The 13,265-nt window shown below is 34.8% G+C and overlaps 1 protein-coding gene across 18 annotated transcripts in view; it reads right to left on the bottom strand.

Annotated features, from left to right (window-relative positions):
- Positions 1-10,013: 10,013 nt before the first annotated feature.
- CEP44 (centrosomal protein 44) overlaps positions 10,014-13,265 on the bottom strand; it is a 43,213-nt gene continuing 39,961 nt past the window's right edge. For 15 of the 18 annotated variants that reach the window (XM_015139535.3, XM_078002731.1, XM_078002725.1 and 12 more), the window contains 3 exons: positions 11,269-11,393; positions 10,993-11,030; positions 10,014-10,232 (listed from right to left, as the gene is read on the bottom strand). In XM_015139535.3, coding sequence (XP_014995021.2) covers positions 10,184-10,232; positions 10,993-11,030; positions 11,269-11,393 — 212 coding nt within the window. In that variant the 3' untranslated portion in view covers positions 10,014-10,183. The remainder of the gene's footprint in view (positions 10,233-10,992; positions 11,031-11,268; positions 11,394-13,265) is intronic. The other 3 variants (XM_078002732.1, XM_015139539.3, XM_078002733.1) reach the window with 1 other exon arrangement.

Here is a 13,265-nt window from a genome sequence, read left to right as displayed (position 1 = left end):
AACCCAGCACCAGGCAGATGAAACTGAGAACAGCTTATTAGTCACATGTACTCACAGCTTGTAGGAGGGGACACTGCATGCTCAATGGGGGTTGAAATTGGGAACAGAGAACAGCAGAGAGATGTGGGAGGCAGACTTTGTAATATGAAGAGGGTGAGACATCTCCGGGTTCCCATAGGAATATGTGATTGGTTTCTTGGAATAATTTCACAGCTGGCATGGAACTAAAACCCTGCTACTCAGGGGTAAGTGGTCCCTCTGTTAAGGAGTGGTGGTTTGGCTAGGGTACCTTATCCATGGAAGAAGAGTGACGAGGGGATCCTCTGGTTAGGCCATTTGAGACCCTCTCAGTTTTACCAGATGTCAAGACAGTACATAACATTGTACCTTAACTTTTGGCCTTACACCACACACATCCACCAGAAGACTGACAAAATCAAGTGTTGGTAAGGATGCACAGCAACTGAAACTCTCATACATTACTCGCAAGAAAAACAAATGGACCAGTCACTTTGGAAAAGAGTTTGGCAGTTTTTTATAAACTTAAACATAACTTTACTATTTGACCCAGCCATCCCACTCCTAGGTTTTTACCCAAGAGAAGTAAAAACATGTGTCCAGAGACACATGTTCCAGTGTTCATAGCAGCCCTCTCCAAACTGGACATATTACAATGTCCATCAGCTGATGAAATTGTAGTATGTTAGCATACTGAAATATTCATTGGCCATATAAAGGAAAGAACTACTACATACAACAACACGGATGAATCTCAGAAGCATTATGCTACATGGATGAAGCCAGACACAAAAGACTAAATATGGTATGATGATATTAATATAAAACTCTAGCAACAGCAACATTAAAATGATGGAATGCAAATCAGTGGTTGCTGAAGAACGAGGTGAAACCCAGGGCTAACCTAATTAGGCCTGTCAAACTTAATTTGCCGTGTTTGTAGTCACTTGCTTGTAGTTGATTTTAAAATCTACATAGCTAAAAGTCATGCAACTAAGGAATATGTAACTGAACTTCCACTAGTTTCCTTATAGGTAACATCTCTGATGTACAGGTCGCCATAGTAATGGTTGCTTGTTTGTCAGGAAATTAGGATCAGCTCTTGTCCAGTTCAAGCTGACTGACTCCGCTGACCTTCCGTTTGACCTGTATCAATGTCCAATGAGTGCCCTTTTGACATCAAAAGGCCAAAAATTCCAACCTCAGATTGTGCCAATGACACCATTTTGCGAACATGCATCCTATGAAAAGCCATGAAGCTTAACTGCACTCGCACAGATCAGCAATTACCTCACTTTTCCTTACCACCAATCACCTTTTTCCATGCCTTGGACTGCCTTGTTCTTTATCCCACAAATATCCCTAATACCCCGACTTCAAGGAGGAGAATTTAAGGGGTGTTCTCCCACCTCCTCACAAGGCTGCCTCATGAATAAAATGTTTTCTCCACTGCAAAACTCATTGTCTCAGTGATTGGCTTACTGCAGGATGGGCAGAACGTGCCTGGTTTGGTATCAGAGGAATGACTGCAAAGAGGCATGTTCTGTATCTTAAATATGGTGGTGGTTACATGAATGTATGACTGAAACTGGTGAATTTTATTGTATGTAAATTATAACACAATAAAGCCTAATGAAAAAACATGAGGGGGGAAACCTCTCAAGGCCTTAGTGTCTAATATCAACAATCTCTCAGGGCAGCTGCTGCTTCAGGCAAGCATAATACTCTGAGTTTCTGCTTCCTCTTCTTTTGGCCTTTAGGGATTTCTTTTAATTTCCTGTGATATCAGTGATAAATATTTATTATATATTTTTTTGATTTGTTGCAGTTGTTTTTACATTTTTTAATACCTTGTATGCCATATTGCTGCAAACAGAAATCTCATTTTCTCTAAAAACTTGCTGCCTTTTAGTGCTTTAAATGAGACCTGTGTACTTTTTTGAGTAAATTTTCAAAAATATCATAAAATTTCCTCACCTTTTTATTAGAAAAATCTCACATTTAGACTCAAAAATATCACTGCTTAAAGTATGGAGAAACTATTTTAAAAGTTACCAACTTGGGCATTAATGCTACGTACTATATTCTACATTTAAATATATTACCAAATACAGAAATGTAGTATAACAATAAATAGTTGACATTAAATTAAAATGAAATTAATTTCAGATATTGAATTTAGAAATCAGTTAACAGTTGTTTGCAAAATTTGAATTCTATGTAATATGGGGGATGAGAGGACGTCTTGTTTGTCAAGACATCAAATAAAATGAGAATGTCCTATGTACCAAGCATTGTGCTAAGCATGGAGGATACATCAGTAAACAAAATTCAGTATCTCTTTTCACATAACACTCATAGTTTAGCAGGGAGGACAACCTTAAGCAACAATTGCATATAGAAGGTTTAATAATGCACAAACTGAAATGAAGAAAAATTACAGGGTGCTTTTCATAGCATAAACAGGGAATGTAATCTATTCCAAGGACCTAGGGGACATTATTTGGAGGGAGTTATGTTTAACCTGAAACCCCTATCATGAGTAGAATTCTACCAGTCAATGTGGTGCAGAAGATAGGAAATGAAGAGTGGAGAACAATGAACATTTTAAGTGATGGAACAGCATTTATAAAGTCATGGAAAGCCCAGCACATTCAGAAAGTGAAAAAGCACAGTATATAAAAAGTGAAGGTGGAAGAGAACAGTGAGTTTTAAAAATGGTGCAAAATTGAGAGGATAATTGGAATACTGAAATGCTTTTAAACTTTAGATTTTTCTACTTTCTCATGGCAGTGTGAAAAAATAAATACATTTTAAACATTTTGATGTTTGTTACCGATGTTCATTTAAAAGTCCTCAGCTGTAGTGTTGTTTTAAATGTCCTAGTTTGAATATCAACAGACAAACAATGATCAGAATTTAAAAACACTCATCAGATTCTTACCCAGTAAATCAAAGCTTAAACAGAAGCTGGCAAATCTGAAGGAAGACACCTATTGATTGGGTAAAGTTTATGAACTCCTAGCGGTTTCTGTTTTCCTCTCCTCTCACTCTCTTTCACCTAATTCATCTATGGAAACTGCTTTCTAAATATTGTATTTTCTTAAACTTAAGATGCATTTTTTACTCCTTTATTTTAACACTACTCAAATGAGGTTTCCTTGACAAATGATTTTCAGAAAAAGTTTGTAAGACCATATATTACTGAATTTTAAATTAAATGTGAAATACGGATCCCTAATAATTTCTTTCCATATATTCAGGAAGGTCACCCTATGACATAATACAGAAAAACAAATATGTATGTAGAATATCGCCTGTTGTACTTTGGTAACATAATTAAAAGTAAAAAACTAGGAAAATTTTCAGCATAAACACAGATATTTCAAAGATGGAGGCTAATGGTATGAACTGTGCATGCTTAGTAAAGAATCATTATTCATGAGGACTAAAAAAGTTATTTGTACAAAGCTTATACCTAATTTTGAAGAGAGGATGTTTTAATTCTTATTTATATATTATTTGACTGAGGAAAAAAGCCATTTAACTAAATGCACTCAAAACCCTAAAACGCTAACCAAAGGTGCTAAGGAGTCCAAGATACTAAATGTGAATTACAAAAAGCTGTATATATTTAGATGAAAGCAATTCCAGAGAATCTGAATTTGAAGGCTTAGATTCAAATGTTATGATAATAAAACAAGAAGTATGTGAATGTAAACTAATATTTCTTCAACTCAAGGTACCTATGGATTTCTTTGGGTTCTTTGTATAATGCAGAATCTAATGTAGTAAGTAGGTCAAGAGCAGGGCTTGAGATTTGGCACTTCTAACAAGATTCCAGACAGAACCAATTAGGCAAGATATCAGATTAAACACTAGTGTAGTATCTTTCTGCTGTCTCTCAGTCCAAATACTAGATTGAAGATAGTCCTTAAACTGGAAGTACTACATTCGCTCCAAATCCCATTATTTCCCTCCATCTCCACTGTCATCATAATTCAGGTCACTCTTACTATGTTTCTTCAATTACCGTAATAGCCTCCCACTGATTTCTCTGCCTCTAGTTTTGCCCCATTACCCATTCTCCATATTAAAGCAGTAAAATAAATCCTTCAAAAACTCAGATCTGGTTATCATATTCTGCTGCTTAAATGGTTCAGTAAATAAGACACAAGCTGCCCCTTGGGCCTGTGTCACCTGACCTCCCCCCGCCCCCACATACACACACACTGCACACTCAGTATGCTAGCCCTAGTGAATTTCTTTCAAATGCTCTTCAAGTCTTTGTTTATGCTAGTCCTTTTGCATAAAGCATCTTCCCTGGCTATATTCTGTTCACTCTTTAGGGCTTAAGATAAACATCACTTCCTTCCATGCTGATCAGTTTGATGCCTAGCCTTATCACAGTACTACACATTGCTATAGCGTATTTAACTGTCTTTGCTGCTTAGCTGTTAGCTCAGGAAGAACAGGGACCATGTCTATGTTGTTAGCTCTGCCTATATCCAGTGCCTGGCACACTAACTGGCACTAGTAGACACTTCAATCAACTTTCATTCTAAATGTATTCATTAATCTATCAATGAGGTATTCATCTTTGGCTGACTCTTTTCTAGAATTCATGATTATATCTTTCTTCAGTCAATACATTTTTTCCATAGAAAGAATACAGTATGATTGACCAGGCCCTGGCTTTACCTTGATAAAACCTTGCTTATCTGGAAACCTTGATTATAGTGAAACAAACATTAGAAAAAAAGACTGAAAGCTGGAAGACGCATGAGAATTAAAGTCATATGAATAAATAACAGCTATAAAAAGTGGGTATAAAAATCAAAAGTATAAAAAGGCACTAAAGCAGCAAAGAGACAGAAGTAGATAATTTGGCCTCTATGGTAGAAAAAAGCTTTTCCAAGAAAGGTATTGGGTCTTTGAGGATAAGCAGAAACTTGCAGATGAAAGGAAAAGTCATTCTAGACAAAAGAAATGTGTTTGAAAACATACTTTAAGAGAGTTCTGTGTATTTATATTCTCTACAGAATTGTAGATGGTGCTGGAAACAAAGACTTCAAGGAAAAAAGCCTTTGCTGTCCAGCATAAAAAGCTGGGCTCTACTCATTAGTAACAGGAGAAACACAAACATACATTTTTAGCAGCAACATGGCATAATCAATTTAAAAAAATACACTTTCATAGTGGTGTGGATACACTCAAGGAGGCAAGATCAGTGAATAGTGCAAGCAAAGAATGAGAAACCTTGAATACAGTGGTAATGGGAAAGGAGATAGATGTATGGAATACTATAAGTACAGTATAAATAACAGGACTTAGGCAGGGGATGGACTAGTAGTAGTAGTAGCAGTAGCAGTAGTAGTAGTAATAGTAGTAGTAGTAGTAGTAGTAGTAGTAGTAGTAGTAATCTTTGAGTGAGAGTCTATGTACTGTTTTTGATAGTGAAGTGTGGCAGAATATGCCACCACAAAATATGCCATTTTGGCATAAGATTATTTTGAGCTAAAGGCACTTGAAAATCAGCGGATGCAAAAGAGACACTGCCCTCCCTGCACCAGGAAGAAAGTAGTATCACTGAAGGGAGAAGACTTCCACGTGAAAGATGCCCTCCCTGTACAAGCAGAGAAGAAACATTCTTGCTACCAGAGATGAGTGAAGGTGGAGAAAAACCTGTACAAATGGTCCCTGTTAAAATAACTTACCTTCCTTTATTCTCTTCATACATTTTACTTTTCCACAATTGCTACTTTTCGTTCAACCTACTATACAAGCATTTAGGTTTTGCCACATCTTTGGATCTTCATTTTCCTATGGGGGCTCCCATGTACATGGGAAAATCCGTTTGTCTCCTGCTAATTTATCTTATGTCAATTCAATTCTCAGGCCTAGCCAGAGACGTTAAGATGGTAAAGTTTTGCCTCCCATACAATAGCAAAAGGCACGCAGACAAAACGTCCTCCACCTTACGAGGACTTATAGAAGGTAATGCTTTCCCATCAAAGTGGGGAATGGGAAAAATGAAAAAAAAAAAAAAAAAAGCGAGCCAGTCATGAGTCTGAAAATGATCAATCTTTACTATAGTTCAACTTAAAAGTTTTACAATTGTAATTACAAATAACTATTCCATAGCTTATTTTTAAACATTTTTTCATAAATATCCTAACAGAGATACAGTCTTCGAAAAGCTCAAAAGTTTCAGAGACAAGAAAACAAACACAGAAATACTGTTGATGGGGAGCCTGGAAAGGAGATCTACCTGGGGCAAACATTACTGGGAAACTGCAAAAGTAAATCTATAGGGATGGCCAAGAGACATACGAAACATGTACAGAATTCTGTTGCATTGTCACAAGTGCCTCTCAGGGTTTCAACAAATGAAGAGCTACATCTCATGATTTCTTAAGTTGATTTGCACTCCAAGAACATAACACCTTAAGTGAACTGAAGTTCTAAAACGAAGTAGAACTACTCCAAAATATTCAGCCTTCTCATCACTCAAATTCCCTGACTGTTCAACTTTCCCGTGATTCTCTACTTTTCTTACCACCCATCGCCCCAACATAAAATTAAAATAATTTATACATTTGGGATAGTTACTAAGTCCCACGTTTTAAATTTTTAAATGCTGAGTTTAATATTTTACATTTAAATAATTAAAAAGCAAAATCAAATTAAATTTTTACTAGTGATTTAGTGGACTTCACTGAGGAAAAAAAAACAAACCATATATATACAGTCCTAATTCCCACAAGTATTAGGAATAAATATGTCATAATAAAATTAATATGAATTTTTAGAAATTTCCTCTTCAAAAATACATTTGCATGTTCTGAGTGTGCTACTGCTGTCAGTGCTGTACTGACTTTCCAGCTTTCTTCTCTGAGTGGGATAAGAAACCTGCCATTTTCACTAGGAACATTAAAACTCAAGAGACACAACAATTAAAGCTTTAATTTTGTAGTTTAATGTTTCACACTACCTCTACTTCACTTTCTTTGTCATTCCATTTCAAAGAAAGAAGGCAAACCTGGGGACTGTTAAAAAGTAAAAATCAAAGCTACAATGTTATTTGAGCTCAAAAAGTGCTGTAGTTTATAAAATTGAGAAGGTTTTTTTTTTTTAAATTAATTTTTATGCTTCCCAAAGTGTGTATCAATTATATAGTTATGAGTAATGAATGGCATGAAACAAGGTCCCAACGTTTTCAAATTTTGTTTTTAAAATATATTACAACATCACATTAAAAACAGTAGAGGAAAACAAGCAACCAGGATAGAACTACTTTTTTCCAACTCAACAGTACTTAGCTTTACCTAGAATTTTCGTATAGTTGATGTTAACTTCTTCTGAACGCTTTCTGACTAGTATTTTACCTTATGTATTCTTTATAGTATTTCCATATAATTTTTACCTAGACCTATTCAGAGCATAGCACAGACAGGGCAGCACAAGCAACTGACACCTTTGTTGGCAGCACAATGTTTTTTCATCCAGTTTATGAGAGAACGAAAAGAATGAAAGTGAAAATTTTACTTAGAGTTAATTACTGTAGCTCCAGGTAATCTCTTCAGAAGTCCCCTGCTTCACCATCTCAAGTTAATCAATAATGGCTGGTTTATGACTGGAAACCACTTACCAAATTGCCTAAACAAGAAAACTTTTTAAAATAACGATTTGCAGATCTGTCCAACAACTTCAATAAAGTCGAATTTGCTTTATTTTTCCAAAAATTATGTTGTCAAGATAGAGACTCTTTGTAAGTGTAAATGTATGATGTACTATGAATTGATTTTTAGTTCCTGTTACAGAGTTGTTAGACAAGTTATTAAAGTTTAAGAAAATTTGAATTCTAAATTTCCACCTGATAACATATATATATATTTTATATTTTCAATATATACTTATATTTTGCACACTGTATATAAACTAGATTAGAAATGTCTTAAGTCATTTCACTGTGTGTATATCTGCACTATATAAAGAAAAAAAGAAAGGCAGAAAGACACTGTCCTTCTATCTTCCATAAGAAAACAAAAATGTTTCTTTTTAAAATTGAATTTTTCAAAAGGGAAAAAATATCCTCTGATAGGAAATCACTTGTTTTAATAAAAGGTAAAACACTGCCATGTCAACCACAAGGTGGTGCTATAGTTCCATGCTGGCACTGATATTTTAGGAGTTAATCGATACAGTAGTTTTTTCCATTATAACTATAACCTCTTAATTTTTATAAATGTACTTCTCTCACAATCAAAAAAAATTAAAGCTAACATGCTTCATTAATTCTGGAAACATTTACTGAAACTCTGTTAAATTCAAAATTGTATGTTTCTGTAGGCTATCATTTTAAAGTTCTGACAACCAAATATTTATTAGAATATTAAAAATGCGGCCAAGCATGGTGACTCACCCATGTAATCTTAGCACTTTGGGAGTTCCAGGTGGGCAGGTAGCTTTAGCTCACGAGTTCGAGAACAGACTGGGCAACATGGAGAAACCCTGTCTCTACAAAAATACAAACATTAGCCGAGCATGATGGTACAGGCCTATGGTCTCCGCTACTCAGGAGGCTGAGGCACGAGAATCCACTTGAACTTGGGAGGCGGTGGGTGCAATGAGCCGAGATCACGCCACTGCACTCCAGCCTGGGCAACAGAGTGAGACCCTGTTTCAAAAAGGAAAAAAAAAAAAAAAAAAGGAACACTAAAAATGTTTTCTTAAAAGTGATTTCTTACGCTGTTTCAAATTCACACACACACAAAAAATTTAAGTGATTTCTACTCATATAACAATATTTTATATTTGACAGTGTAATACCGAATTATACATATATACCATAAATAGATGAATAAATAAAATATAATCAGATGGTCCATATAATAATAAAAAAATACACTTTTTCCTTCCAAATAATGAAGTCAATTTTCTTGAGGAATTTCCGGGATTACTGCTACACTTTTATCTCTAAGTTTTAAAAAAGACAATTCATATAGTAATATTAAAAATAAATTTCATTTTTCCATTGATTTAACTTCAGCAAAGATTTCTCTCTCCAAAAAATGTGTAACTTTTCATCATTAAAAAAACAAAACACGACACCTCACTGTATCTTTTAATGTTGGCTAGAATGGCTATATTCTCTGTCTGTTATACTGGTCTTAAAAAGTGCTACACCGCTAGGAGTGGTGGCTCACGCCTGTAATCCCAGCATTTTGGGAGGCCAAGGCGGGTGGATCACCTGAGGTCAGGAGTTCGAGACCTGCCTGACCAACATGGAGGAACTCCGTCTCTACTAAAAATATAAAATATAAAATTAGCTGGGCATGGTGGTGCATGCCTGTAATCCCAGCTACTCGGGAGACTGAGGCACAAGAATCGCTTGAACCTGCGAGGCGGAGGTTGCAGTGAGCCGAGATCACGCCATTGCACTACAGCCTGGGCAACAAGAACGAAACTGCATCTCAAAAGAAAAAAAAAAAAATTCATACAATAGAGCACACTAAAATGTTCAACACATTTCTCACGGTGAGCCTTGAGACCACCGTCCTCTTAGTCTAAACTTGAGGACCACAGTCCTCAAGCCCATTTCCCAGTACAAAAGGGGAATCTTAACCTTAATTTCTCAATGTTAACTGGAAAGGTATTGCTGTTTTTGACCAAGCATGAAATAGCTGTCTTTATATTTAATTTTCAATGAGTATTTTTAACTGTTTATTATAATTTATTCATCAGTACAGATGCGAAGATGGCATATATGAAAGCCTCCTGGGTATAATACACAAGTCCCATTTGGAATGTTTCCAACAGGATGTAAACCATAGTCCTCAAGCCTGTGCTTTAAAAAACATTACTTAGCACACTGCCAACAAATGTCAACACAGAAATACAGTGCTGTAATGACTTCACTCTGTAAGAGAAATAGACTGCAACATGAGTTTTTCCTTAAAAAAAAAAAAGTGACACAAGGTAAAGCAGTATAATCATTGCTCAAAAATATTAAAAGATTTATTCAATAATGAATGCAAAAATTCATATACCAAATGGAATCCAAATTGTCAAAAATTGCAGTATATTAAAATTGTATAAAGAATTCTTAAAATATACAATATGTATAGTAACCGAAGTCCTAGAAAAGTTCATGTAGAAAATCCTACAAGTAGTGATTTGGACATTTCAATAACTCTGCAGTTTCTTCAAACCTGAAATATAATAAATAATATATTAAGTAAATCAATAATTCATAATAAAGCATAGCATTTTAGTTGTTGAAATTATGCTTTTTAGCCTAAAATAAATTTGAATATTTTTCTTATCTATAAGTACAGTTACTATGAATAAACTTAAGTATGCTCAGAGGGAGGAAAAAAAGAGTCAATTATGAGTCTTGTATTCTTGGAGTGTAAGTTAAGTACTTTTTGCATTTCAAAATAATATTATAATTTTCTATAGTAGTAGGTTGCATAATCATCTTATATGCAATTTCATTTTATATTTCCTTTGAACTACTCTTTAGAAAAATCACATCATTTGTACTAGACAAAAACATCATTTTTATATCTTATCAATAACTCGCTGAAAAACACCAGTGATATTTTCACAATACTGAAAATGTCTCCAAACCATCCATCTACATATATTATTTAATATTTTGATAAATCAGTTATCAAAAATAGATAATACTCTTGATTAGTTACCAACCAAAAATAACTCTATCTGCAGTTAATTCCATTAACAATTCCAACAAGTTTTACATCACTTGTTGGAAACTAAAACAGTGACTCATCTCACAAACACATAACTGTAGGTGGATTTATTATCCAATGGAGTCCTGAAGGAAATTCCACACCTGACTGAGAGACCTTTAAGGTTTGAAACACACATGCACATTCTATATATACTGTAATCCAATACAATTCCCTATGGAGAAATGAATTTCTGTTGCCCCTTTCTGTTACTTACATTTTTTTCATCCTTTCCATTTTCTGGATTGTTGTTTCCTTTAATTTAAAAAGCAACAAATTTAGATGACTTCTCAAAGTAAACCATCATCAAAGATGGACCGAGAATGTACAAAATACAGTTTGAAACATTGCATTAAGTACTGTTTACTTATGAAAGAATTTTGAGAGACTAAGATTCAGTTTTGCTATTTTTCTTGCCAGCAATATTTACAACTAAAACTAATGCTTGCTCGTTTTCCTAATTTAGAAAGGAAATAATCAAGCATTTTCTTACCTCTGAAATCTCATTCAAACCACAGTAATTAATGGTAGAGGCTCTGGGAGTTGAATCTGATGATGCCGTACTATAGCCAGAGGACAGAGGAATACTTGCTGGCCTCCCTACTTTGTTTTTTCTGTCTGTGAAGAAATTAAGTTTTAGATTACCTTTTCCTTTCACAGTAGAGTCAAATATCTAAAAATGTTATTTATAGATGGAAGAAAAACATACTATTTTAATTAAACATGGCTATCGGTATAGATCAAAGAGTTTTTAGTACTATTTTAAGGTAAAAGCTTTCATATGGAGATCTAGATGTTAAAAATTGCCCAATAAAAATTACAAAAGGCAGTATTATTATCATGGTAGCAATCAGTTTGAAAAACAGGCAAGTTAATTATTTATTTTAAAATATAACCTATTGAATCAATCATGTATATTCTTTTCTTAAAATGGTGACATCTACATTAAATAATTCGTATCCATGAATTTGTCATGATGCTTTTATTCAGCAACATTCAAGCATTTCACAAATTTTTTTACTACTGTTCTGTGGCAAGTGACTATTCCTATAACTGACCATATATATCTTTTAAAAATCAAGAAACATTCTAACTTGATTTAACACATATGAAAGTAAGTAATGCAAAAATTTAAGATCCACAGATTTCTTCTTCTAAAAAACTGAAAAACCTAACATTTCAAATATCCTGATAATATTAATTTGACAAAATGATGGCATCTCCCCTTCAAAAATATCAATTAGAGAAGATTATGGATAATGTAATAAATCCTACAAACCCTGTGTTTTAATCAGAATACATTTGGCTGCAAAAGCAATGCAAAAAAAAAAAAAAAAAAAAGGACACCCATTTAAACTGGTTCACATAAAGACAGCTTTATTGTAAGTCTACACAGACAACCTTAATTGGGGAACAAACTATTACCATGTGAGAACTGAAACAACTAGAAGACTAATTTTCATCTCTCATAGAATCATAGTCTCTTTTGCCTACTTCTGCCATTTGCTCCATTCCTCTGCTCTTCTCTGTAGAATGGCTTTCTCTGCTGACTCATCAGCATAAACTTCCACCACATGGCCAGCCCAGCCCAGGCTCAATATCATTTGACTAACTGACTCGTGGTGTCCTAATTCCAAATTCTAAGAGAGAGAATGAAATTTGACTCATCACACTTTGAATTCCTATTCTCTGGGTTAAGTGTCTACTCTTAATCCAGTTAGCTAAGCCTGGAGGTCAAGATTACAGGGTACAACTCTGAAGACTACATAAACTCAGATCTTTTAGCAGGATCTGTGGACAAGAGGTTATTTTAAGAAATAATTTGAAATTAGGCAGGAACTATATCTACTACGCACTAAATCTTGGATTACTTTCTGTGGGTACAGATAGTTGTTCTGAATATTTCTTATGTCTTTCCAAAAAGAGGTGGGGGCTAGGAAAAGGAAACAGGTCTGGGAAGACAGATAAAGGGTGAAGGAAGGGCTCTCTTTGTCTTCTACTTTGGGGTGCAGACTTTGAGGTGTCTAAGCTTATTCAAGAATGTGCCTCATGGTGGGAGAAAGCTGGTATTTGGCAGGCTGGCAAGCTATTCACAGTTATTCCTATAGAGGATTCCAGAGGTTACAGAGTAGACCATTACAGAACACCAGCTCTATTTAATAGCCAGATCAGTTAAGTGCATATTAATTTCTGTAATTTTTATTATTGTTTTCTTGAACCTTTAGTAAAGCCTTACTTGTTTAAACATTAATAGTTTCTTAGCTATGCTATAGGGGATTGAGAAAAGAATTGGTAACTGAGTTCAGGTTGGAAAGGAATGGGCAAAGGCAATGGCCACTGACACAAGGACCCTGACACCAGTTGTTATGTACTTCAGTAGTGACTGCTAAGAAGTCTCTGTAAAGAAAGGGATTCTTCTGCTTCTAAGGGTATGGGACATGAGATCTTCTAGCCAACTCTTACCACGTAATAATTAATCTTTCATTGCCA

The sequence above is a fragment of the Macaca mulatta genome, chromosome 5, assembly GCF_049350105.2.
Source record: "Macaca mulatta isolate MMU2019108-1 chromosome 5, T2T-MMU8v2.0, whole genome shotgun sequence".
NCBI classification, from domain to species: Eukaryota; Metazoa; Chordata; class Mammalia; order Primates; family Cercopithecidae; genus Macaca; species Macaca mulatta.
The sequence above is the reverse complement of the archived record's forward strand: the minus strand, read 5'-3'. Positions and strand labels throughout refer to the sequence as shown.